Source organism: Hemibagrus wyckioides, linkage group LG05 (genome assembly GCF_019097595.1).
Source record: "Hemibagrus wyckioides isolate EC202008001 linkage group LG05, SWU_Hwy_1.0, whole genome shotgun sequence".
Classification (NCBI taxonomy): Eukaryota; Metazoa; Chordata; class Actinopteri; order Siluriformes; family Bagridae; genus Hemibagrus; species Hemibagrus wyckioides.
In genome coordinates, this window is record NC_080714.1 from 2,005,979 (window position 1) to 2,033,015 (window position 27,037).

General features: G+C 35.8%; 2 protein-coding genes across 2 annotated transcripts in view; both read left to right on the forward strand.

Annotated features, from left to right (window-relative positions):
• Positions 1-559: 559 nt before the first annotated feature.
• On the forward strand, positions 560-20,203 carry LOC131353160 (alpha-2-macroglobulin-like protein 1). Its single transcript, XM_058389953.1, has 35 exons — positions 560-710; positions 1,173-1,353; positions 1,601-1,757; positions 2,162-2,214; positions 2,720-2,740; positions 2,950-3,118; positions 4,852-4,936; positions 5,203-5,329; positions 5,560-5,674; positions 6,211-6,320; positions 6,687-6,857; positions 7,305-7,532; positions 8,170-8,233; positions 8,422-8,567; positions 9,119-9,268; positions 10,169-10,330; positions 10,516-10,594; positions 10,679-10,808; positions 10,892-11,117; positions 11,823-11,949; positions 12,424-12,545; positions 12,742-12,793; positions 13,577-13,660; positions 14,054-14,230; positions 14,334-14,415; positions 15,425-15,581; positions 15,822-15,896; positions 16,630-16,792; positions 17,339-17,532; positions 17,962-18,177; positions 18,306-18,424; positions 18,721-18,829; positions 19,041-19,106; positions 19,258-19,363; positions 19,497-20,203. The coding sequence occupies exons 1-35, from the start codon at positions 586-588 to the stop codon at positions 19,541-19,543; spliced, it is 4,395 nt and encodes a 1,464-aa protein (XP_058245936.1). The 5' UTR covers positions 560-585; the 3' UTR covers positions 19,544-20,203.
• Positions 20,204-21,384: 1,181 nt separating this feature from the next.
• LOC131352872 (alpha-2-macroglobulin-like protein 1) overlaps positions 21,385-27,037 on the forward strand; it is a 30,712-nt gene continuing 25,059 nt past the window's right edge. Inside the window, exons 1-3 of the mRNA XM_058389390.1 lie at positions 21,385-21,417; positions 21,755-21,881; positions 26,197-27,000. Of these exons, the coding sequence (XP_058245373.1) occupies positions 21,385-21,417; positions 21,755-21,881; positions 26,197-27,000 (964 nt within the window). The remainder of the gene's footprint in view (positions 21,418-21,754; positions 21,882-26,196; positions 27,001-27,037) is intronic.

The window sequence follows — 27,037 nt, forward strand, 5'->3', positions numbered from 1 at the left end:
GACTTGGTAATATGGAAAACTTGAAAATGTAAGGACTTTAAAATCCTAGGATTCAAGAAAAGACAGTCACTGGAGTATAGGAAGCTAAGAATATAGGGATTTGGGAATGTAGGATTTTGAAATTTGTGTCTTTACATTAAAACAGATTATTTCTAAGTGTATAAAGATAAATAAAATAAAATACACCAGAATCAATCATAAGGTTTTAAAAAGTAATTTATCAGTATATAGGTAAAAGAATCACAAGCAGAATAATAGATTGTGAAAAATCATTTGGTGAATTCCTTCTCAATGCTGAAATAAATACTAGGAAAAATGTATAGCATCTAAAATATATAAAGTTATTACTTCTTTCACTGGATGGTGTTTTATTTAAAGGAAATAAAGCTAAAACACACTAATGTAACTCCAGATGTGCTGACAGGGGGAAGAATGCGACGTCTAACCTAAAGGGCACAGTCTGGAAAATTATCCAGGTAGGTGTTGCTCTCAGCAGACGTCTCACCCAATAACGAACACTGAAGGCATTGTCTGGGTGGAGAATTTGGGCGAGGTACAGTTAATAAATACCGTCACTGCTCTCGGATGATCATATCCGGCTCGATCATGTCCAGATTCTGCTGCAGGATGCGTCTCTCTGGAGTGATCTCTGCACTTTTCTGCTTTTTGCTTTTTCCAGGAACAATAGCTCAGAAATCCTTTGATGACACGTAAGGAGCTTTAGCATTTTTCATGTTTTACATATTTAATTTGGAAATATTTATATTGTATGTATGGATCACTAGAAGGATGGTGAGAGATTAATAAATTTCTCCGAAAGTAATAAACAGTTATTAAGCTGTCACTCATCAGACAACAGAGTGGAGATTAGAGAGAAAATCAGACAAATAGTCAGCTTTGTTAAATAAAAAGTGAAATAGATCATAGATCCAGGATTACGCCTTAAGTAAAGAAAACATGCATTCTACAGAAACATGACAAACCTGAATTCCCCACCTGTTAAATAGGGGCTGATGGATCCTGGGGGATCTGATTCACACTTTGTATTATTTATGAATATAAGGAGAGACTGGCGTTTCTATAAGAACTAAAGAGAAGGACAGGATCAGTAACACAGAGTATTGCTACCTAGAAAGCAAGATTAATTTTCTTTCCCTTTTGTCTCCATTCAGGATTTACCTCCTGGCCGTGACGTCCCAGGCCGTAGGGGGCACCACAGAGACGCTGTGTGTCACGGTCAACCCCACTCACCCCATTTCACTGGACGTCACCCTGCAGTATAACAAAAACAGAGTCAAACTTCTGAGTCAATCGCTTAAACTAGGGGAATACTACCGCTGCGTCCCATTCCAGGTCAGCGATGCTCGGTGATGCCCTATAAATAAATAAGACTCCATTCGAGTCTGGTTTCTTTTTACTGGATATTTTTACTAAGCATCCGATTAATCAGCTTGTTATAGTGTTTTATACTTTTCATAATTTGCAGTCATCTGATTAATGACTGGAATATTTTACTGATATTTAACACACAAATATGTATAAATAACTGAGTGACATTTTACCACTTATACAGTATAATATGTTTTGTGGTTTCTAACAGGTTCCTGTCGTAAGCGAGGATTCTGTGGCATCTATTCAACTCCAGATTAAATGGCAAACCAAAGTGCTGAGCAAATCAACACAGATTCTCATCACACCTCCAACTCAGCTGACCATCATCAAGACCGACAAACCCATCTACAAACCAGGACAAACGGGTAACATGCCATTAATGCTTTTTATCCATTTACAATTATGTGATAGGAGTTAGTTCCTTTTCTCACTTGTGTTATGGCAGCTTTAATTAGTCTTTCCCTCATCAGCTTTTTTATTCTCTCTTAAAGTTAATTAGACACAGAAAAACACCTAAAATGACAGCTTTACTCTTTACATTGGAGACTCCTTCAGTGTTAAAACATCAAGATTTTGTATTCATTTATACGTGGAGTGTCTGCTGTACATGTGTTTGTAAATGAGCTGTGACTATGGAAACAAAAGTATATTGGAATGAATTCTCACGTCTGTCTGCCTTTAGCTATGGGTTACACTGGATACGATTTACTTAAGTGTTAAAAACTTAATTGAAGCTACATTATAGATATCTCTCTTTTTTCCTCTGCAGTGAAATTCCGCATCGTCTCTCTGGATTCCAATTTCCACACCTACAATCAGACGGTACAAAATCATTTATCATTTCTCTGAATACAGAAGGATTAAAAAAAATAAAATAAATAATCATAGTCATCAATAATTTTAACTACACTTATGGTGTTTAAGCAATGTTGTAAAATGCTTTTTAAACCTTATAAAAAGTAAACATTAATTAAAGTAAGTGCCAGGAAAAATATGTAGAATTCTTACAATACTCTTTATGTAGCAGTCACTTGACTCAGTTATGCATATTTAAAATAAGTAAAAGTTTGTAGCTTGTAACTAATAAGATATGAACAGAATATTTTTAAGGATAAAACATTGAGATTATTGGAAGGGTTTTAAAGCAAATTAGAGAGAAAAACACTAAAGAGCCTAAAATATAAATCAGACAAAAATGTGAACTGACTAAAGGTGGAATTCTTAAGAATATAAAACATGATGATTTATGAATTCAGGATTGGAAGTTTAAATATAAATGTACACTTCTTATATATTTAACAGAATTATTTTTTCTTCTTTTTTTCAGTTTCCAACAATAGAACTGCGGGTACGATGCCATGAGAAACATTCAACACTCAATTATCTGAGAATTCTTATTTAAAATAAAAACTTATAAGAAATCTTATAAGCAAATTTTTTTTGCTTGTGTTCCTAGAAAACATGGAAGGTTCTAAAACTTAGAAATGTTATGTTATTTTCTTATAAACGGACATTTTCTGAGCTCATGACCTCGTGTTATGTGTTTGGTTGCATCAGGACCCAAACTCAAACCGCATCGGTCAGTGGCTGAACGTCTCCACGAGCAGCGGCCTTGTGGATCTGTCATATCCCTTAAACTCTGAGGCCACAAATGGATATTATGCCATCTCTGTCTGGAGGAACAGTCTCACAGAGGTCACAGAACAATTCGAGGTCAAGGATTACGGTCAGGAGCAGTTTATTTTTTATTAATGTGTGAGGAAAACACTGGTCATTTAGCATTTATCCAAATGACTCTAAATATGATGTTTGTAATACAAAAAAGAAATCTAAAACTTGTTTCTTCCCAACCAAAATGTTTGTAGAATGTTTACTTTTGTTGCATTTTAGTAAGCAAATTACAAACAAATGTATCTGGACAACTGGCTGCTCAGCCATTCCACAGCCAGGTGTGTGTTTTATCTTCTCATTATTCCACTCACAGGTGAGCAGTTAAAAGGTCTAGAGTTGGTTTCAGTGTGTGCCCTGGGAATCTGCCTCTGTTGACTTTCACTATGAACCTAAAATAGTTGTCACTGTGACGTAAACCATCATTAAACTGAAAGTCAAAACCAACACATCAAAGAAAGAGAGACAGCAGCAATATCAGGTGTGGCATACTTGTGGTGAATGGCAGAAGAATTCTTTCTCTGTTGAAGAAAATGCCATTCACAACAGTTGGACAGATGAAGAAGAGCATCCTCCAGGAGGTGCGTGTGTCTGTGTCAAAACCACCAAACAAGAAGATTTCAGCTGAGTAAATATAAAGCATTTACCTTAAGATCTACTCCATCAATAACCCTCAAAATCTAGAAGAACAGACAAAACCATGTCTGTATAATGTACAGTGATTAAATGAGACAGAGAGCAACATGTAGCAGAAGGATGGGTAGAGAAGATTATTGAGGAACTGCTAGTGATCTGAAGCACTTTATCCTACTGCGTAGGCGTGTTCGAATGCCAGTGGAACTGGTTCTCTCACATCTACTGATGATGTAACTGCTGACAAAAGCAGCAGGATGAATTCTGATGTGTATTGAGTGATATTATCTGATCACAATTAGCCAAATGCATCCAAACTCGCTGGACGGAGCTTCTCAGCTCAGATAGACAATGACCAAGACTTTCTAAAGGTAAAGAAGTGGAGTGTTCTACAATGGCCAAGTCAATCACCTGAAAAGAATCCAGTTAAGCTACATTTTTATTTTCAAGGTATGACTGAAGGCAAAACACACCAAGAACAAGAGGGAATTGACCTGGAAGAACATCACTAAGGAAGAAACCCAGTGTTTGGTGATATCTTTGGGCTCCAGACATGTGGATGTGCAACCAAATATTATAAATGACAAGTTGTCATCATAGGACGGGGCCTAAATATTGAAAGTGGTGTGCTAAAAATACTTTTCACTGTTTAAATATATATAGAAATGTCAGTATATGTATAATTATGGAGGTAGTGGTAGCACAAGTGGTTAAGGCTCTGGGTTGTTTACCAGAAGATCAGGGTTCAAGCCCCAGCACTGCCAAGCTGCCACAGTTGAGCCCTTGGGCAAGGCCCTCAACCCACCCTGCTCCAGGGGTGCTGCATCATGGCTGACCCTGCCCTCTCACCCCAACTTCCAAGGATGGGATATGCAAAGAAAGAATTTCACTGTGCTGTAATGTATATGTGACAAATTAACTTATTTATACTGTATTTGTTTAGATTTCAATAGAAACATTCTACACTTTTATATAAAGAGTTACATAATTGACGAGATGTAGGGCTTGGACCCCTACAATCACTGCTTCTGGCTCTTTACCATTCTGAACTTTTCTCTCAAATATTTTCCATGTTTTAAATAAAATATAAGAACAAAGAGAACTATTAAAAATAAATGTTCCTACCCTACAAAACAACAAGTTTATTCTCTTATACAGTTCTGCCGACGTTTGAGGTGACGGTCCAGCTTCCTCCAGTCATAACCGTCCTGGACACGAGCGCTACGCTGAAAGTGTGTGCGAAGTGAGTAGCTACTACTTAGTAATGTTCTATTTCATCACCCTGGGTCATGTCTAGAAGTTTTAAAATGAAAATGACGATTGTTTTTGTGTAGAAACTTTGGATATTAACACCATGTTGGTCAGCCATGTTGGATGAAAATAGAGTAATAAAACATGTAAAACATGTACATGTAAATCTCACTTTAAAAATGTAAAATTAGCCTTTTAATCCCAAACATACGTCATTATAACGGCATAAACCTATTGTTTGTTGTTTATTCTCTGCAGGTATACATACGGGAAGCCAGTGAGCGGCGTGGTGAAGGCCACAGTCTGTCATAACAGTTTCAGCTACTGGTGGTTCAGGGCAGAAAACCCACAGGCATCAGACATCTGTCAAAATTATACCATGCAGGTTAGTCTGCTTACTCAAAACTCACAAAAAATTAAGAGAAACCTGTCCTAAAGCAGCGACACTGGAACTTAGAGCCATACATGGAAAAGTTCTTTTATCCCAATCCTGCTCATTCCCTAAGGAATCCTGACCCAATTCTGGAGTTCAGTCCACGATGATAATCATACTGATTATGATTCAGGATTAACAATACCATCACGGGTCATTAATCATCTTTTTTCCGGCTTCAGACGGACAGGATGGGATGTGGAGAACAAGTCATAAATCTGTTGGAATTTGCGATAGCTGATTTCAACTATGAGAACGTGATCAACGTTCAGAGTGAAGTGGAAGAACATGGCACTGGTAAGAGATCAAAATCAAGCCTCTATAATAATGCCTTCATTTTAAAATATGTATAAAAAGATTTTATATTGCACATAGAGCCCATGTTTCACTGCAGATGCAAGAGATATGTATTTAAATGAATAGATAAATTAAAATAATTAATTAATTAAAAAAATACAAACTGCAAATATATATTTTATAAATTTATATAAAAATGTATCAGTTTTAATACAAATTTTTAGATACTGGCTTTAATAAATTCCTTTAAGTGATTATTTCTTTTTTATTTTCTTTCAACATTGTCTTTAAATATTATTTATTATTTATTTATTATAATAAGACATATATAATTTTGTATATATCCTGTTTTTGGCATCACATGTATAATGCATCTAACAGATAATGAAAGTTTATAGTTACTAGTTTAGCATTGTGCAATAAACTTGTGTGTAGCTCCAGCTGTGAAATGAAAGAAACCTCTGGCTCAAACTTGTCTTTGATAGCCAGCAACATTTATCATGTTGGTAATATTTGTATGTTTATTTCTCTTGTAGGCGTGATTATGAAGGGTTCAGGAAGCTCAAGTATAACAAATAATATGGTCATGATTTCATTTGAGGATTCACCAACAACATTTAGGCCTGGAATAATGTATGAAGGAAAGGTAACAATGATGTGGATCTGTTTATTGGTCATTACATGGCACTAATGAGCTAGTTAGCCATGCTGGTTAAAAGGACTGTAGTATTTAATGAAGCAGGTTAACAAACATGACTTACTCTACTATACTGTGTTAATAAAACCAGTATACAGTTTTACAGTATATTCTTTAATTGAAGCTAGTAGTTCAGCATGCTAGCTAGCTAGTTAACATTAGGTCAACCGTTCACTCTATGATAGTTAACACAAGTGGTGGTTGCTATGGCAACTGCGGTGTAATTAAAATCAGTATTATGAGCTCATTTCCCTCTTTCTGTTAAAGCTTGATGCTCTGATATTTTTCTGTAATATTCCTGTCCTTCGTCATCAGATTAAAGTCACAGACCCATACTCCAATCCAGTGAACAGGAAGCCGGTGAATTTGACTCTGACTTACGGGGATAATATAAATTCAGTTAAGACGCTGATTACAAACGACAAAGGGATCGCACAGTTTTCCTTCGACACTAAACCATGGAGTCAGGAGTCGGTCTCTTTGAAGGTGGGCGGACTCTTTAATGCCTTTATTTTTAAAAAACAGAAGATAAACCTTTATGTTTAGCTTATGAGAAAAGAGAAGACCCTAATGTTAATACAGATTTAATTATATAAAATGATGTATATAGCATTTAAAAATTTTTTTTCATATACATTTGTATGACACCATGAAATGCAATTAGGTTCAGATTCTATTAATTCACAATTCATCAAACTTGTTTGGAGTCATTTTAACCTGAATGTAACAAACAAATATTATAAAGTATTATTATAAATAATGATGAGGCAAAGCTACATTCCTCTTATTCCACAGCAACAGTTTATATTTATATGTTAAAGAATAAAGTGCACTTTTTTGCATTAATAGTGATGTAATGTTGTATAACATCCATTGCTGTGGTTACCACGTCACAGTGCTTTATTTCCTGCTTTACTCTTCTTCATTCTTTAGGCAGAGTATAAAGAGGATGAGAGACCAGTTGTGTATGAGGCCAACCATCTCACACCGTATTACCCCGCTGCCTACCTCTGGCTCCAGCCCTTCTACTCCAAGAGCAAGAGTTTTATTGAACTGAAGCGAGGCTCAAATCCTTTCAGCTGTGATAAGTCCGCTAACGTGGTGGCTGAGTATCTGATCAACGACAAAATAAACCAGAAGACCTTATCCTTCTACTACATGGTGCATCTGACTTTTATTACAACTTTATAACATTATAACATGAGATTATAAGCAGGAAATCTTCTTGTGGTAGTAATAGTAAACTATTTGGATTTTTATGAATAATTGATTATTGCAAAATGACATGATTTGACACACAAAACATTCTACATTAAAACTGTGGACGTTAAAAAAATAATTTAATGTTTATCAAATCGCTGAATTACTTATAAGTGTCTTGATTTAAATGGGTTCTCTACTTGTGCTCTGAAGCGTGAATGTACTTAATCCTCTTAAAATCTATATTTTTATTGAGTTTATGAATTACTTGTGCAGCCCTTCTGATAATTTTGCTTATACTTAAATATTATTTTAAAGGATTTGTACTTTGCAAGGATTTCTATCTCAAAGTGCTATTTACTGTATAAGGTTTCTTCATAAAAAATCTGCTACTACTGCTATATTCTTGGAGGAACATCATTCAACCAAAATATTTTTTTGTATTGTGAACTATATTTTAAAGGTCCAATCAATCAGGTCCAAAGGTCCAATTTGTCCAATTGAATTCATCAGCCAATCCTCTTTGCCTGAGAACAGTTTGCGTTAAAGTTGATTCTGTTAGTAAACGGCTCATTCTGCTGTGCTGTGTGTCCTGTAGGTGATGTCCAGAGGACATTTAGTTCAGCAAGGACGTCTCTTGGTGTCCGCCACTCAGAAAGGAGGTTTGTATAAACAATCCATAAACAAACTCTCCACAACATAAAACATAAAAATGTCTATTTTGTACCAAGTATTGTGTTGAACTTTAATGATTTAATATTAGTTGACATTCTTAAATGCGATAGATTTGTAAAAATTTTTTTAATGATGTCCAAAGCACAATTCTGAAAGTCGATCTGTTCTGTACCAGAGATCAGGAACAGAGTGTTTGTGCCCCTGAGGAACGTCAACAAGTTGCCCCCAATGGCTCAGGTGGTCTTGTACACACTGCTTTCCACCGGTGAGGCCGTGGCAGACAGCATGAACTACCCCGTTCAGCCATGTTTGACTAACAAGGTCAGAAATTGTATTATTATTATTATTATTATTATTATTATTATTATTATACCACATTACATTTTTATAGCTTTTTATTCTTACCATTCACATCAACTTCCTATATGATCTGTGTGATTAAGATGCAAAACACTCCCATGGCTTCATTTCATCTTTGGTTGCATCTTCAACTCATTCTTTCTATAAAACAAACAAACAAACAAACAAACTCAAGGTCAGCTAGATTGTTTGCTGCCTTTTGGTGAAAAGCAAAGTATTTTTATTCAGGCTCTTGGTTTTTGAGCCACTCCTTCACTTTAGCATTAGCAGTGTGATCATCATTATTTCAATTTTAGACTGGAACAGATTTTCTTCTAGGATTGGTCACAGTTTTTGTCCATCAGCCTTGACCAGTTTTCCAGTTCCTGCTGATGAAACCACCTCTTGATATGCTGCTATCTCCACCACCTCCACCACCACCTCCACCACCACCACCACCACCACCACCATGCTTCACACCATATTTATTCTGCTGAATGTAGCACCTGTTAGACTCTGTCATGATCTTTCAGGTGTCTCTGAATTTCAAATCTCCTTCTGAGCTTCCTGGTGATGTGACGTCACTGACCCTGAAAGCTGCTCCAAACTCGCTGTGCTCAGTGAGAGCCATAGATAAGAGTCTGCTGCTGCTGAAACCGGAGAACGAGCTCACCATCGATTCTGTGAGTTCAGACTTACAAAGTGTCCATCGTTTCAGTCATTCAGCTTGTTTTGAATGTGTAACAGTGAGGGTCTGCAGGACTCAACAGATCAGGATTAAAACTACAGTAGAACTGTGCTCCGTTTTGAATTTTAGGACAATACTGAGCAACGTAAATGTGTTTTTGTTGTTGCTTTGCTACTCATAATCCATGTTCTGAAGAATTAAAAGGTTAGAAAATTTAGATTTAATGATTTTCCATACAACTGGGTTAAAAAACCCTCATTTATTCTTACCATCATTATATATTTATATATATTTACACCACGTATAAAATATAAAAAAGTATAAGATTCTGAGTAACAGTATAATGTTATATGGTATAAAATATATGTTAAATGTGTGATAATTTTTGGTTTAACTGTCACTGAATTATAGATTAGAGTTAGAATTATTTATTTGTTTGTTTATTTATTTATTTATTATGCTTAATATGTAATACCATTCTTATTTATAATACACAAAAAACCCAATTATTATTCTTGTGAAGTATTTTTTAAGTAGGCTTATATATTGTTATTTAATAAAATAGGATATACACTCAATGTGTTGATTTTTTCAATTGGTTTGGTATTTTGTTAAACACAGGAGCATACAGGCAGCTGAAAATAGCAATAATTGAAAAGAAGTTAAAACATTTACTAATAAAAAGAACAAATTAAACAAAAACTAATAATTCAGTTGAAACTAAACATGAGGTTTAACGCTCTCTTCTTAATATTTGATTCTTAATTGATTCTTTAAAAATTTAACATACATTTTTAGGCTTATGTGTTTTAATAGGCTCCCTTTTTGCAGTTATAATAATTATTGGATCACAATGCCACACATAATGAGAAATAACATCATGCCATTATTCCAGGTGTTCAACATGCTGCCTGTCCAGATGTTATCAGGATATTCATACATGGTCTATGAGGAGGATTCGATCCCATGCCCAGAGAATCCACCTATCATGATGCCAGTGGAAAGATCGATCGGTTATTTTCCTTATGGAAAAGTCGACGTGTACAACGTCTTTAGAGTAAGACTTTATTAAAGAGTAAACTTTAGTGTCATTGAATGTCTTCTCATTTAGATAAAATGGGTAATGATAATCAGTTCTACAATAAATCTGTTGAATTGTGGGCTCTGATTGGTCAGAAGGTCACAGACCTATAGACAGTGTGTTTTTTTTGATACTATGATGTTTATTATTTTTCCTCTCAGGATGTCGGAGTTAAGATCCTGACCAATGCTGATATTAGATCTCCTCCGGTGTGCCATGAAGATATGACGATCATGAGGCGTGAGTGGGTTTTTGGTCACATTTCTATTAGCATTAATAATTAATACATGTACAGTATTTTAGAGATTGTTTTCTCATCCACAGCTGCTGTCATGAACGGACCAGCTATCCTAGCCTCAGACAGTGTTTCAGCTTCCGTCCATGAAAAACAATCGGTCGTAACAATCCGCAAATATCTCCCAGAGATGTGGATTTGGGATCTTGTTTCAGTCAGGTGTGTAGTGAATGTAGTTTAAGTGGATTTTCCACATTTTTGCAGTTTCTGTAACTGAGACATTGTTTTTTTCCCCTCTACAGTCAGTCTGGAGTGACAGCCCTTAATAAAACAGTCCCAGACTCCATCACTACATGGCAGGCTGGCGCATTCTGTACATCACCTGTCGGGTTCGGAGTCGCACCGAAAACTGAGCTCACTGCCTTCCAGCCTTTCTTTGTGAGTCTCACCATGCCCAGCTCCGTCATCCGAGGAGAAGTGTTCACACTCAAAGCCACCGTCTTCAACTACCTCCAAAGCTGCATGATGGTGAGCTGAAGTGTTTCATCTAATTATATTTTCTCAAATCAGTCACTTCTCATGCATGTGTGCTGCATCAATAGAACACGACATTCAGATGGATTTCTGCACACAGTGCTGCCCACCTATCAGCTCTTTCAGGAGATTTGATGGTGTTTTTTACTCCTTTAGAAACTGTACGCTTTTTAAATAGCCCAAGAACAGATATAGCAATTTTTATTATTAGATCGAACGGTCCTGAATTCAGTACAGCCTTTTAGCTGCTGAGAGTAGAACTGGGTCTTCAAACTCATCAACACTATGTAAAACCTGACTGAGCTGAGCTTCCACAGCGGCTGTCAGCAGCACCCAGTCACTGATTTCCATTATTCCCATCACCCAGTCACTGATTTCCATTATTCCCATCACCCAGTCACTGATTTCCATTATTCCCATCACCCAGTCACTAATTTTATTATTCCTAATAAACGAGCAATGATCTTCATCACTGATCAATTTCCATCACCAATCACTAATCTCCATTATTTGAAAAAGACACACAAGACAAGGATGATTAAAGTGCTTAGTAAAGGTGTAGGTCTACAGTCTTGAAGGCTCTTGGTACATGACCAGATGTTTTGCAGCTTACACAGCTTCACCAGGAATAAGGATCAACTGAGGAAAAAGTTGTTTTAGTTTTCATAAAGCTGATGGAATGAAAACTGTGTGTTAAAGGTGAAGGTGACTTTGGCTGAATCAGAGCAGTTCTCAGTGACACCATGTGAAGGCTGCAGTAACACACACTGTCTGTGTGCTGAAGAGAGCTGGACCTTCTCCTGGACCATCACACCACTGGCTCTGGGTACGTCAGACTTTTAAACTTAAAGCTCATGTGCATTTCGTACATTACCCAAACAGGAAAAGTTAATATGATAAGTTAATATGATATATTTTACACTTTTATAGGAGGATTTTCAGGTACTGTTGAAGGTTTACAGATCTATAAGAAGATTATACAAAAAAAAAAAAAAGCTTTAAGGGTTTAAGAAACGTTTAAATCATTTCAAACAGTTTGTAATTTAACCACATTTAGTAATAAATCATTTTTATTTAATAGACAAACTATTCTATATAGTAATGTGTGTCATGTCAATGTGTAATCTGGGTCATCGCACTTATCCCCACAGGTCTCAATTCCATCGTATTAAACACAAATGATCTTCTTCCTTTATTACAAAATTAAAACCAATCACAACCAAAATGGTTGTTCTGTTTTGGGCTCATTGCTGATTTTTGCAGTATTCTGAAATGTGATTTTTTTTGTGCTGTGTTGTAGGTGATGTGAGCATCAGTGTGACGGCGGAGGCCATACAGTCGTCTGCTCTGTGTGGAGAGACTGCGGTTACTGTCCCAGAGAAAGGACGCATCGACACGATCATTAAGACGCTGCTAGTGCTGGTGATTACATTATTATTAATAATAATAATAATAATAATAATAATAAGGCTTAAAGCTGACATTATTTGTAGCTTCATTTTTCCGGAGTTATCGACTGAAGAAGCCGTGTAAATATTCACATAGGTTTTGATGAAGTTGCAGATTTGGATTATTGAAGCTGTAATTGTGATTATTTTTATTCTGCTGCCATTTTCAGGCTGAAGGAACCAAACAGTATAAAAGCTACAATGAGCTTCTCTGTCCATCAGGTCAGACACACACACACACACACACACACACAAACACACACACACACACACACACAAACTTATTCATTAATGTTGTTTAGAACATTATTATTAGTTTACAACATAGGTATTTTAGAATTGTTCAATGACACCATATTTAATGTAAAGTAAAATATTACACTGTCTAGAATACAATGAACACAACATCTAATACTTTACAGGACAATGTGTTTTGTTCAAAAAGGTTTTTTAATTATTAATTATTTTATTTTGACTGTTGACTAAAAATATGTTCTGTTGGATTTGGGCTGGAACAGTAACCAGAAACAAGGAAAACCAAACAAACTAGGGATTAGGGAACAAGAATAAGAAACTAGACAAGAGCAGGAAACAAACTCTAGACAAAATCTTACCACAAAAATAAACTGAACATGATCGTAAACTCGGGGCTCCAGCAAACGAGGACAAACACAGAACTTGTGTAAGGTCACAAATCAGAAAACACAAACCAGGTGTGGAATATTAAAAAGAGTTGAGCGAGGGTGACCTCTAGCGGTCTGTGGAGGAATCGCCATTGTTAATTCCAGTCTTGGAGTGTTAGTCTACTATAGTTTAAGCTTTCATTGCTGAAAAGTGATTGAAATTCGAGATCAATGCACTGAATGCACAGAGGTACATAACGTATTAAAAAGTTTACACAAGATGGAGTCCAAACCTACATCTAAGAAATGACATGTCTTGCTCACGGATCAGTTTGTCATCTGTAGTTTGTATCACACGTTCTCTCTGTTTTCTCTCTATTAGAAAATGCAGTAGAGAAGACGGTCTCACTAACCCTGCCCGAGATCATGGTGGACGGTACGGCCATGGCATCCATCTCCGTGCTGGGTGAGCTGAGGAACTGTTTCTATTTCATCAGTTTATCCAGTTTTGCTCAATATATGACATTTAAACATGTTTATTAAACAGGCAGATAATGCGTAAAGATGATATTCTGATAGAGTTCAGTTCAAAACTGAACCAGCTAAAAAAAATAAACAAAATAAAAAGTCATTCAGACGACATGGTTATTCACTCGATAGGCAACAATGTGATTTTTTGACCTTTTACTCTGTTAGAAATGGTTTTAGCTTTGAACATGGTACAAAAGAAGAGACAAACCAAAGAACCACAATCATCCTGCCATGATTGTTGGATTAGACACAGAGTTAGCTTGTACTCGTTTTGTCACATTTACTTTTCAAAATCAAAGTATAATGTTATAATGTTTTCTCTCTGCAGGAGATCTGATGGGTCGAGCTCTACAGAACCTGGCGAGTCTCCTGGCGATGCCGTACGGCTGTGGAGAGCAGAACATGCTGCGTTTCGCCCCCAACATCTTCATCCTGCAGTACCTGGAGAGCACCAGCCAGCTTACACCTCAGATCAGGAGTACAGCTGAGACCTACCTCGTGACCGGTGAGAACTCTCTATAACCAGCTGATGTTTGTACTTTCTTTCTCATGGATTTAGTGCCTCAGTAGAGACTTAACTAGTAACTCTGTGTGTGTCTCCTGCACAGGATATCAGACGGAGCTGACCTACAAACACCATGATGGATCTTACAGTGCTTTTGGGATGAGTGATGCATCAGGAAACACATGGTGAGTCTCAGAGAATCAGAGGAAATTGAATGTTAAACACCTCAAATGTTAAAACTTGGGTATTGTTTTAGTAAATATGTAAAAATAAATCTGTCAGATATTCATGAAAAAATATAGAAAAAGAAAGATTCAATATACTTAGGTTTTGACTCGTAATGCTGAACGAAGATAACAGTTAAACACGCACAGGTCTAATGCTGTATAAAATATTATCTATGACTGCACTTTTCCCCTCTGATTAAACAGCAATGTTTCATAACAATTTTTTTTATTTTTTTTAAATGCAAGAAGTATAAACTGTTCTCCATACACGAAACATAAACATCTCCTTACAGAAAATGTCACCGTATTAAAGATACACACATTATTTTTATTCCACTGATGTGGAGCTGAATCAGTTGTTGCTATAGAAACAATAAATGGGAGCATTAATAGAAACCTGTGATTTGTAAATGTACTGTCAGAGCTGCTGCTACAGAAAACTAATCAAGACTTTCTGACCAATCAGAGGCCAGAACTCAACATTGCTGTTATGATCAACAAACATTACAATTTATTAAAAACCCACTGTGCATTAATTAATGGTTAGATTAACAGCCTTACTAATTTATGCATGATTTTTTCAATTCAATTTTAAAAATGGACATTGTCTCAGAGCAGCTTTACAGAACATAACTCTTTATCTTTATCTTTATCATAAGAAATGATAACGTGAATATAATTCATGACATTTTACTGATTTTGTATGGAATTATTGTGCAATTTAGTTAATCAACATGAAACTTAATGAAATTAGAAGTTGTTCATTGTTTACTTTAGATCATGTTATTCACATTTGCATGCATTTTCTTTATTTAAGCTATAAATAAAGTTACTATAGTTACCTTAATAATTTCCTTTTATTTGACACTCAAATTGATTCCTGCTATGTTTTCTACCTTTGAAATAGAGACTGATTCTGATTTCAGAAAACTGAAATGTTTCTGATTCGTTATGTTTGTGTTCTCAGGCTGACGGCGTTCGTGATGAAGTCTTTTGGAAGTGCGATGAGATACATCTTTGTAGATCAGGTGTTTGTGGATCAGGCGAAGGCCTGGCTCGGTCAACAGCAGCAGGACAATGGATGCTTTGCCTCAGTGGGACAACTCTTCCACACCGACATGAAGGTCAGGACACCAGTCTGAATAAATAGCAGCATGATGAAGTGCAGTAACTGTTAACTCCTAAAACACTGAGATATTAGAAGTGTGTTAGTATAACTGTGATTTTCTGCTGTTTTATTATAAAAGCTACAGTTCTACAAGATGAATGAACGCCATTTGACCAATCACAAGCTAGAATACATTAGTGCAGTGGTGCTGGAGTATCTGTAAGTCATTCTCTCTCTCTCTCTCTCTCTCTCTCAGGGAGGAGTGAATGATGAGGTGACCCTCTCGGCGTACATCACTGCTGCAATGCTGGAACTCAACTATACAGTGACAGTGAGTAAACTGTTTCAATAAAACATATCCTCATGCACTCAGATAACAGCAGATGGTATACTGGTGAAGCAGCAATTAGTTTGTAATCAGTTCTTCTACCATGACCACAATTTTTTTTATTTTCATGTAACTTATGGCCGTTCAAATGCATTCGTTTGTTCCAGATTGATGGATCATGATTCTGTTTGATCACAGAATTCTCATTGCTGAGATTCACAGGAAACTTTTTCTATAAAAATCATACGTGTGGCTTTATACTGTAGATGACTGGGTTTATTTGCAATCCTAAAGCAGCGAGAGACTGAACAGGGCTAGTATTTGAACAAGTGATCCCTCATTAGATGTAGTTCCTTCCCCTGTAGTTACCCTCTTGTCCCCATGGGGAAACCTGTAAGCATTTAAAAAGAAGAAAATAGTTCTGGGTTACTGGGTCTGGTGTTAATGAGAGGAGAGCATCCGGTCATGGCCCGAAACTGAAAGCTCTTTGGTTAGTTTGGTCTTCAGGCTCTGATGCCATCAATTTCAATTATTTCTCTCAGTAATATTTTCTCCATGTCAGATGCAGTGTCTCAGACCTTCATCCATATTGTAGAGTCATATCCTGTCATGTGACCCGCCTGCTGCTGATCCTTTACAATAAAGATCAGCACTATAGAACATCTAGTTTATTTATAATGATATTGTCATCTGAGAGAGAGAGACCAAATAAATGCTTTAAAAATATGAATTGCAGGATCCTGTGGTGAACAACAGTCTTACATGCCTGAGGAATGCGTACACTCAGGTGAACTCCACCTACACCAAGGCTCTCCTCTTCTACACCTTCACCCTAGCTGGAGATCAGGGGATGAGGAACACACTCATCTCAGAGCTGAATGCAGAGGCCATAATCTCAGGTTTGATGATCCTACATCTATTTATTAAAAATATTTACATTAATATTAATATTAATTTTTCTATTTTAAAAAATAGAAAGAATGCTAGAAAATTGTCCGCATTCTCCAGCATCATGATTCTGAATATGAGTAGGCCAGGACTGACCACGAATCTGTAAAAATAAAGAAATGAAAATGAATTAAACAATATTTACAGCAATTAAAACAATTCACAAAGAAACTTTTCAGATACTACAAATCAAAGTGAGCTTTTAGTCCTTATTTAAAAATGTGCAGCCTTCATTTTGGAGGAATTAGATTTTTTTGTTGTGGATTCTGTGATTTTTTGCAGAATAAAATATTTTCGGTGTTGTTTTGTAGTTTAATTAAAAACATTTCTGTTTCCTTGAGGGTTTTTTTGCACCTCTTTGGGGTTTGTTAGTGTTTGTTCTGGAATTCCTGCTTGTTGACATGTTGATATTTTAGAAATTTGGTTTTGGGTATTTTTTTTTATGGAAATAATTTTAGATTGCAATGGCTTCAGTATTTCTCTAACATTTCCCTCAGGTGGTGGGAGACACTGGAGCAGAGTGAGTGATGGGTCAGTGACGGACTCTTTGGAGGTGGAGATGACCTCATATGTGCTTCTGGCTCTGATGTCTGGACCCGAGCTGGCCGGGTTTGGTCTGGGTTACAGTACCAGTATCGTCCACTGGCTTTCTAACCAACAGAACGCCTTCGGGGGCTTCGCTTCTACACAGGTACAAATCATCCACATGAAACACTAAACAAGGCCAGCAACTGAACGGGATGCTCTGTTAGATGCTTGTTGTTATGTTTACAGCTCGCTCTCTTCAAAGAACTTACAGTCACGGTAACATTTCATCATGGTAATACAGTGTTGTAGGCTGTGAGTTAGAACTGAATATAGTTTTGACTGGACATGTTAGCGCCCCAATTTGTGTCAAATGTAAAAAAATATAGTAATTTTAGACATAAATGTCTGCATTCATCACATTCAGGACTAGGAGGAGCAAAAAAATCAAGATTATGGTGTATATAACATTTTGATCTTATATTTCTTCTAAATACCATGGTTGGTAAGCATGGACACTATTTATATTTATAGGCTACTCATATATACTCATTTATAGGCTTATATATACTTTGTATTCTTTTCTGTTATCTAGGACACTGTAGTCGCTCTCCAGGCTTTGGTGAAATACAGTCTGGCCACCTACAGTCCAGCAGGATCCGTAAATGTTACTGTAACATCACCATCCGGGCTGATTAACACCTTCACCATTAATCAGAGTAACAGGCTGCTGTATCAGGAGACTCAGCTGCAGGAGGTCGATGGAGATTACGACATTAAAGCAGAAGGGAAAGGATGTGTGTATGTGCAGGTCGGTGTATCACCATTTCCCACACTACTCACTCACCTCAGCTTCTTTATTAATGAAGTAGTTTCTTAGCAGCTCAGTTTGAGTGGATGAGTTTTGCTAATATTGTGTTTTTTTTTATTTATTTTTAGTTCACTTTGCGCTACAACATCCCTCCTCCTCCTGACAACTCTTCATTCATCGTCTTAGCTTCAGCATCTGGAAACTGCAGAGTCCCAAATCCATCTTTGCAAGTGACTATTAATGTCATGTGAGTTTGACTTAACCCTATAATCTATAAGAATAATAAATAAACAGAAGCTACTACAAAATAATAATAAGTAATGGGTTGAACCTACTGGTCAGTTTTATAGACTCAGATCAACTCCCATTCTTTAATAATACATTCTTCAATAATGATCATAATCAGATCAGTAAATAGCACTAAATGTCCTTTTTTTGTCAAACTTTTTTTTTTTTTTTTTTTAGAAAAGTTCATTGATTAGGGATAATTCATCACATATGAAGATATCAGACGTTAAATAATTAATGATCTTTAAATTTTAGGTATAACGGCAATCGACCAAATACCAACATGGTGGTCATCGAAGTCAGGCCTCTTTCCGGATTTGTGGCAGACGTGAACTCTGTGACTCTTGCGAATGGCGATTCCAAGGTAATGTAAACCTTTAAGGACTAAGAAGCATGCTTACAGATCTAAATATTTACAATACTTACACACTTATTCTTCAGTATAAGGTAAAAGATTATTGAGTCCTGTTGAGAGAAGGATGATCCACAAATGGACAAAATCCTCACACGAACTTTTCAGCTCATTCACAGCTTATCGTATTTCTGGAGCAGTTTTTTGTTGTTGTTTTTTCCAGTCGACTGACGGAGCTGTGAAGCGTGTGGATCAAATTGACGGCAACGTTATCATCTATCTGGATGGAGTAAGAACACACACCAGTCGAGAATATACTGGGATTTTCAAAATAATAGTTACAGCATTGTAACTAAATAAAAACAGCTGATGTGGGTCATTCATTTGGTAGCACACAGAGCAGAAAGATTCATTTCGTTTAAGATCTCTGTCTGTTTCAGCTGACGAAGGGACAGGAGAAAGTGTACACTCTCACCATCATGGAGACTAATTCGATGGATCACCTGAAACCCGCCGTTGTGAAAGTTTACGATTACTACGAGACCAGTACGTGTCTTTTTTTTTTTTTTCCTGTCTGCATTTAGCTTTTACCCACAGATCTCACACTGTACCTGTGGTGTGTTTTGTGTGATAATGAATGACCTAGAGCATGATTTCTGCTTTTTTTCTCCTTCTGTAGGTGACGTGGCTGTAACTGAATACTTCTCGCCGTGTCCAGTTCAGTGAGAGTTTGTTCAGGATCTGAGAACAGCAAGAAAATGTTTTCCCCTTTAACTTGTTTTATGGTGATTTTACATTTATTACGTTTCACAAAACTTAGCATGTTTACATAACACACATATCCCAGGGTCTCTGTATCTTATCCTACTTGTTTTATATGTTTAGTTCTTTCGGTGTTGGAACAGGTCCCTTTTCCTTTCCATAAATCATGTCCTGAAAATTCTCATAAAACAAATTTTTATAACTATTTATAATTTCAATCTATAAAATTCTTTATAGATTACTCTTTATCTTGAAGGAAAAAAAACAGGTTCAAACCCGGTCACTGATATCTGCATTTTCAGACGACGTGTTTGGGTTTACTGAGGAAGATGTTGTTGAAAAGAAGAAGCTGTGTGTTATAAAGGCCTTGAAGTCCTCACTGTCTTTATCATTGCTTAGGCCTCACAGTGGAACAACAAGACAATTTCACAAAAGATTAAAGCAAATACAAAGTAAATTTATGCAAAGATAAAGGTTTGTCCTAATCTGACCCCAGAAACAGATTGAGCGTTTTCCTTATCTGTGTTTTTGTGCTTTAGGATGAAGTAGAAACTGTGATTCTTGTCATTTTTTGTCATACTTTAAAACTCAAACACAATCCGCTAATAAACACTGTTATAAGCATGTCAGACTATCTCAGGGTGAGTTTCCTCCTATATATATATAGCAGGTATGTATACAATATATAAGGTATATATACTATAGCAGAGAGAGATGAGCCAAGGACAGAGAAAGATGGAGAGAGCTGGCAAATACATCGTCTGTGGTGCCCCAACGACCCTCGGGTTGGGGTAGGATAGGATACTAGAGCAGGCAGGTAAACAATAGATAATTGCAGTCATGAGCAGGAGTTTTAAAAGGCATCTGATGTTTGTATCCTTTGCCAATTTGTATGCAAATTTTGCGTATAAAAACAGCAAAACTAAAGAGTGTAAAGTACATTGGTTTTGGTCTGAGTGAATTTCATAGCTTAGTAGTTAAGAGTTTACTCTGTTCATTCAGTCTTACTCTTTATTAGCAACTCTTGATTGTACATGATTTGAGTAGCCTAGAGCTGAATGGATGGATTCCTTCTAGCTGAAATATCCTGGGAAAAACAATGCATGATTTAGCTCAAAATGACTGTTACAAGCAATGCCTGCTATTATGACTGCATGGTTATGAATGAATTAAATAATCAGAACTTGTTTAGAATTTTTAAAAAATGTCAAATTCAAGCTTTATGTATTTAATTCTAGAAATAAATATTTAAAATAGACATTTTTTTTTTTTTACATGATAATTGAACAAGACTGAACTGGTAGATTTAATATTGACTAAATATTACATAAAAACATCATGGATATATCCAAGATACTTTCAAAAAAGAAAATAGAAAATACTTAGAAACATCATTTAAAAAATAAGAAAATAATTACAATTCTAGTCTCTCTCTCCCACTCTCCCTCTGCTCTTGAGGATTGTTTGTCCTAACAGTAGGAGGAGAAGGGTACAAGATGACCCTCAGTCTTCATACATATCTTCGATGTTGTTGTATATTTGTGTACTGCACTGACGCTAAAGATAGAGTGTAAAACTGACTCTGAAGGAGAACTATTACAGGACGTAACTCATATTTTAACACGTGTTCCCTTTGCTTTACCAACGTTCCAGCTTCACCCCTGACATGCCTGATCCGTTTTGAAGCCTCGCTGTCAAGCCCCTTTATTAGCTGGAGGTTAAAGTTTGAAAACAAACAAACAAACGTTGTTTTTTGATCAATAATCAAGGGTTAATCTTTCTACCAAATCTTAGCACAATAGGCTATGGTTCCTGAGAAACTTAACCCAGTTCCCAAGGTATGACCATGACTCAAACAGTACAATATAATATCAAGAGTAATATAAAAAGGAATCTGTGAAACATTACTACTACAAGAAATAACAATAAATTCACACAGTACATCAAGTATCTGTAAATTATATTTAGACTGTATACACTGTATATTTGTGCCATAAATAAATATATGCTGAGATATTTCATTTAAGTAAATACTAAAAAAAACAACTATTTATCCATGTTTTACAAAACTGTGTGCAGCTTTTCGTTCTTATTACTGAATGTTTTAAACTGAGTAAACACTAAAGATAACTAAATTTATACAGATAAGGTGAGGTATGTGATGTGAACGTACAGTGCAAGGCCAGAAGAAGTGATAGAAGCTGGAGGTGCTCACAAAGCACATTTCACACCATTAAGAACACATACTTAGGTGGAGTGAAGTTTAATAGCTACCACGAGTGCTCTAAGATCATCTTACCTGGTATGATCGTGCTGGATCCTGTTCCAGGATGGGCCCTTCTAAAGTAACGTTCACCCTTTTTTTGCTTTTTTCAAGCACCATAGTAAAGGCGACCTCCAAAGACAAGTAAGATCCTTTAATATTTCTACTCGCTTTTGCTGCACACAAATCAAGGCTTTTTCAAGAATCTTACTTTTTTGTGGACACCAAACTAAATTATTTATAATGTGATTGTATCAAGTTAATACTACAAATTTATTACGCAATCCAAAGTAATTCAGATGCTTTTTTAGATGTAATTCAATTATGTAATTGGCTTTTGATTTGAAACTTGCATGCCCTTGATGCACTTTTGTACAAATACATGTGGTGATTTGTGCCACAGTTCCACAGACGATAGCCATGGTTTATGATGGTTTGTGATGTTTAACATTAAATTGAGTAGTTAAACCTGCAACTGCATTCCTATGGTTAAGAAGTTGAACATGGTAAAAGTTCACTCCTATTGCATTTCCAAAATTTGAACAGAAAATATAAGTAATATTCACCATCTAACTACAGGCGTAAATGCGTTAACCCATACATATGAGAAAAACTATATTTCAGTAATTGCTATTATGTTTGCTCGGACACTGCTAAGTTGTTAAACTGAGCTATAATGTCTGCTCGTGGATTACTGCTAAATCTGATAAAGAGCTAGGACTGTCAGTGATTTTCTGAGACTCCTTTAAAGAAGCTACACAATCTGCCATTTCTTTTTTCTTTGCACCACACAATTAATAATCAAATGATTTTCCCCCCATTTTTTTGGAGACTTGCTATGCTATGACACTACAGTGAAATAATGCAAAATATTTAGCCATTTTTTACCATTGCGTAATTTTATATTTTATAATTTTATATAATATTTTATATGTAATTTTATATATTCTTACTTTCTTTTACTATTTTGTTGCTATTAGTTTAGTTTATTATTATTTGTATTATCCTAAATATTGTGCAATATTTATTTATTTATTTTCTTTTATAGTTTTTTTTACATAATTTCTTTTACTATCTGTCTTTTTAAATTTCTTTCTTTCTATCTTTAGGTTAAAAACCTGCATGTTAACTGTCTGTTAACTGTAAGCTGTGACAATTGAATTTCCCCACTGTGGGATCAATAAAGTTTATCTTATCTTATCAAAGAATCTACAGCGTCTTAAACTCGAGTGTGTGGGTGAAAGGAAATAAAGTAGATAACTGTTTAGTAAACTTGAAAATGAATCATATAGCTTCAGAGATGAATCTATATTGTGATGTGATTAAGTGCTAGGTAGCTAATACTTAAACCAAAATAATGATATAACTATGTAAAAATTGAAGTAATCCAATAGAAATTAAAATCCATTTAAATAATTAATCACACCAAATTGCAGCTCAGTCAGATTTTCAATCCAGAAAACAATTTTCACAGCTTATTTTCCATTGCGAGTAAGCCATTGTTAGCCATAGAGTAAACATCATAAGTCATGATCACTTATGGTTGATGAGAAACAGTTATTTGAACTCATCAGCAGGTTCAGGTCCAGTTTTTTCCCCATAGCCAAAAATCTACTGACCTCTACACTACAATGCTAGGACACTCATGTCTCACTACACTTCACCACTGCACTTCTGCTTCTCCCTGTACATTCTGATACATTTTCTCTGTATAATATAATTATGATGTACATATTGTTAATTCATATATCACCCCTAGTCTGTCTATCTATCTATCTATCTATCTATCTATCTATCTATCTATCTATCTATCTATCTATCTATCTATCTATCTATCTATCTATCTATCTATCTATCTATCTATCTATCTCTGCACCATATGGCCACCACTCACACTTTGTGATATCAAAACGTTTTCCTGTCCTACTGTTTCCGTGTGTTAACACATACCTTTGAGAAAACTGATGTCAGAGTTTTAATTACAATCCTTCACATTAAAACATCAGATCCATCCAAATCTGATAAGAAAAGAAAGAGACTCCTTTATTAAAGCTACTGTAAACTTATCAAAAACCGCAAGTCTAGACAGAAATCAGACGTCACCCATCATTTGAGCTGTGATATTTTATTCAGAAACATAATGGCATTTGTGTGAAAAATCACTAACAGGGTCCTCAGTGGACAATGTGAGTTTGCAATGCTTAGTGCTCACCATGTCTTTGAAGATTTGTGCAAAATCATACAAGCAATCATGTGTTAGAGCCGTATGTGGACATAAGTCTCCACCTCCTTAGAAATGTTTGATATAATGCTGTTGAATGGTCAACATATTTTGATAATTATTGACTTTCATACTCAACTAAATATTTTGAATGTTGTGCAAAGAGGGTAGTTTGAAAAAGTAGGTTTTGCATATAATGTAAATGATCACAGTTAGGTATTTTTAGTCTTTTTGTTAGTAGTTAGTTATAGAGTTACTTAAATTTAGCAGAAAAAAACTATAAAAATGTTTCACTGCACACCTTATTTGCTCATACATGCAGACATTATTTCAGATTGTGGCGTTTTCTCTCCCTCAATCTACTACTCAAATTTGTCAATAGGTCAGTATTAACCTTCTGAACTTTCAGATGAAACTGATTGGCCAATGGAAGCTGCATTTTTTAAGTGATCACTTCATCATAAAGGTTACAGGACAAAAATTATATCCTTCAGAATCCAAAAAAGAAAATTTTCTGTGACTCTTTTAAAAGAAGAATGCATTGTGATTTGTATGGCAACAGGGTAGAAAAAATGCTCTTTGAAAATATAGAATGCTGTGTAATGATTTTCATAAATATGAAGCTTTTCCAGACTTTTCCAGACACATTATCCTAACAAGTAGAAATGCCTGAGTGAAGGAAAAAGCTGGTGGGGATTCAGGGCATTTTTGCACCACTTGCCCTGCACTGTCTGGAAAAGCAAAGTCTTACCCCAGGATGGGAAATGTTCAGCAAATGCAGCAGTTGCCTTGGAGGCAAAAATCTGCAGGAGAAAGCCATCAAGAGATTTGAAGACTCAGAAACTGCAGAAAATTTCTTTACCTCTTTTCTTTTACCACTTTATCCAGTGGTTTATGATGGACTTCAATTGCTTGTTTTTTTGTGGTGAAGTGACTAAGCAAAAAGCTACAGTTACTTTGCACAAAGACCAACACAGGAAAAAATATATCCCTGTCCTTAATCAAGGATCCTTGGTTGGAATGCTACAACCCCCAGATGGATCAGTCAGCTCAGTTCATCTTGGTTTGGGGATCCTGCATCATTTAGGAAGCACAAGTTATCCTCTCATTGGTGCTATGGCTGAGAGCTTATCTTTCCTTTTAAGTGCCTGAATCTTTGGAAAGTTTCTTTAGCAAAAAGAATGCTGAGACTCTCCCACCACTCAGGCCATATGATCGTGCCAATCAACTCCTACCAGTCCACCTCAAGGCAGGTTATTCTACTTCACTGGTTTTAGAGAACTCTCAAGGAGATGTGTCAGAGAGGTTCCCGCAGCAGGGTTTATACAGCCAATAACTTAAATTAATTTTTTGGATTATGGATCCTGAACTCCAGCATTATGACACTAGAGTTTATACAGTCACATTCCAAAGTAGTTCATTAGTTTTGTTGTGAGGATAATATATGATGTTTAATTTCAAATTCTTAATATCAAAGTCTTATATATTGAAACTTCAAAATTGTCTTTCTGTTGTAAATGAAGATGGACTTGTTAGAAATTAATTACTACTACATTTAAATAAACACATTTACCTAATATTAGGGTAGAAGGAATCGTGTACATTTGATGAGACATGAGGGTTAAAACATAGATCTTCAAAATTGTATTAAACGTCTTACTTCTAGATACTTATAATGTAGAGATGAGAGAACGAGCAAATATTGAAATGTGCTTTAATATCTGCTCATGTATATTTACAGGAAACCACTTACACCAGAATCTGAGAAAGGGAAAGAGACAAACACTGCTGAATCTGAAAAAGAGAAAGATACAAAGACCAATGAATCGGAAAAAGAAGAAGATACAAACACCAATGAATCAGAAAAAGAGAAACATACAAACACCAATGAATCGGAAAAAGAGAAAGATACAAGCACCAATGAATCGGAAAAAGAAGAAGATACAAACACCCATGAGTCGGAAAAAGAAGAAGATACAAACACCAATGAATCGGAAAAAGAGAAAGATACACACACCAATGAATCAGAAAAAGAGAAACATACAAACACCAATGAATCGGAAAAAGAAGAAGATACAAACACCCATGAGTCGGAAAAAGAAGAAGATACAAACACCAACGAATCGGAAAAAGAAGAAGATACAAACACCAATGAATCGGAAAAAGAGAAAGATACAAGCACCAATGAATCGGAAAAAGAAGAAGATACAAACACCCATGAGTCGGAAAAAGAAGAAGATACAAACACCAATGAGTCGGAAAAAGAGAAAGATACAAGCACCCATGAGTCGGAAAAAGAGAAAGATACAAACACCAATGAATCGGAAAAAGAAGAAGATACAAACACCAATGAATCGGAAAAAGAAGAAGATACAAACACCCATGAGTCGGAAAAAGAAGAAGATACAAACACCCATGAGTCGGAAAAAGAGAAAGATACAAACACCAATGAATCGGAAAAAGAAGAAGATACAAACACCCATGAGTCGGAAAAAGAGAAAGATACAAACACCAATGAATCGGAAAAAGAAGAAGATACAAACACCCATGAATCGGAAAAAGAGAAAGATACAAGCACCAATGAATCGGAAAAAGAAGAAGATACAAACACCCATGAATCGGAAAAAGAAGAAGATACAAACACCAATGAATCGGAAAAAGAAGAAGATACAAACACCCATGAGTCGGAAAAAGAGAAAGATACAAACACCAATGAATCGGAAAAAGAGAAAGATACAAGCACCAATGAATCGGAAAAAGAGAAAGATACAAGCACCAATGAATCGGAAAAAGAAGAAGATACAAACACCAATGAATCGGAAAAAGAGAAAGATACAAGCACCAATGAATCGGAAAAAGAAGAAGATACAAACACCCATGAGTCGGAAAAAGAGAAAGATACAAACACCAATGAATCGGAAAAAGAGAAAGATACAAGCACCAATGAATCGGAAAAAGAGAAAGATACAAACAC

What these genes read in the sequence shown, in the direction of transcription:
- LOC131353160 (XM_058389953.1), top strand. Translation starts at nt 586, where the DNA reads ATGATCATATCCGGCTCGATCATGTCCAGATTCTGCTGCAGGATGCGT. An exon ending in ATTCGAGGTCAAGGATTACG is followed by an intron (nt 3,119 to 4,851) that starts GTCAGGAGCAGT and finishes TCTCTTATACAG; the next exon opens with TTCTGCCGACGTTTGAGGTG. An exon ending in CATCACACCACTGGCTCTGG is followed by an intron (nt 11,950 to 12,423) that starts GTACGTCAGACT and finishes GCTGTGTTGTAG; the next exon opens with GTGATGTGAGCATCAGTGTG.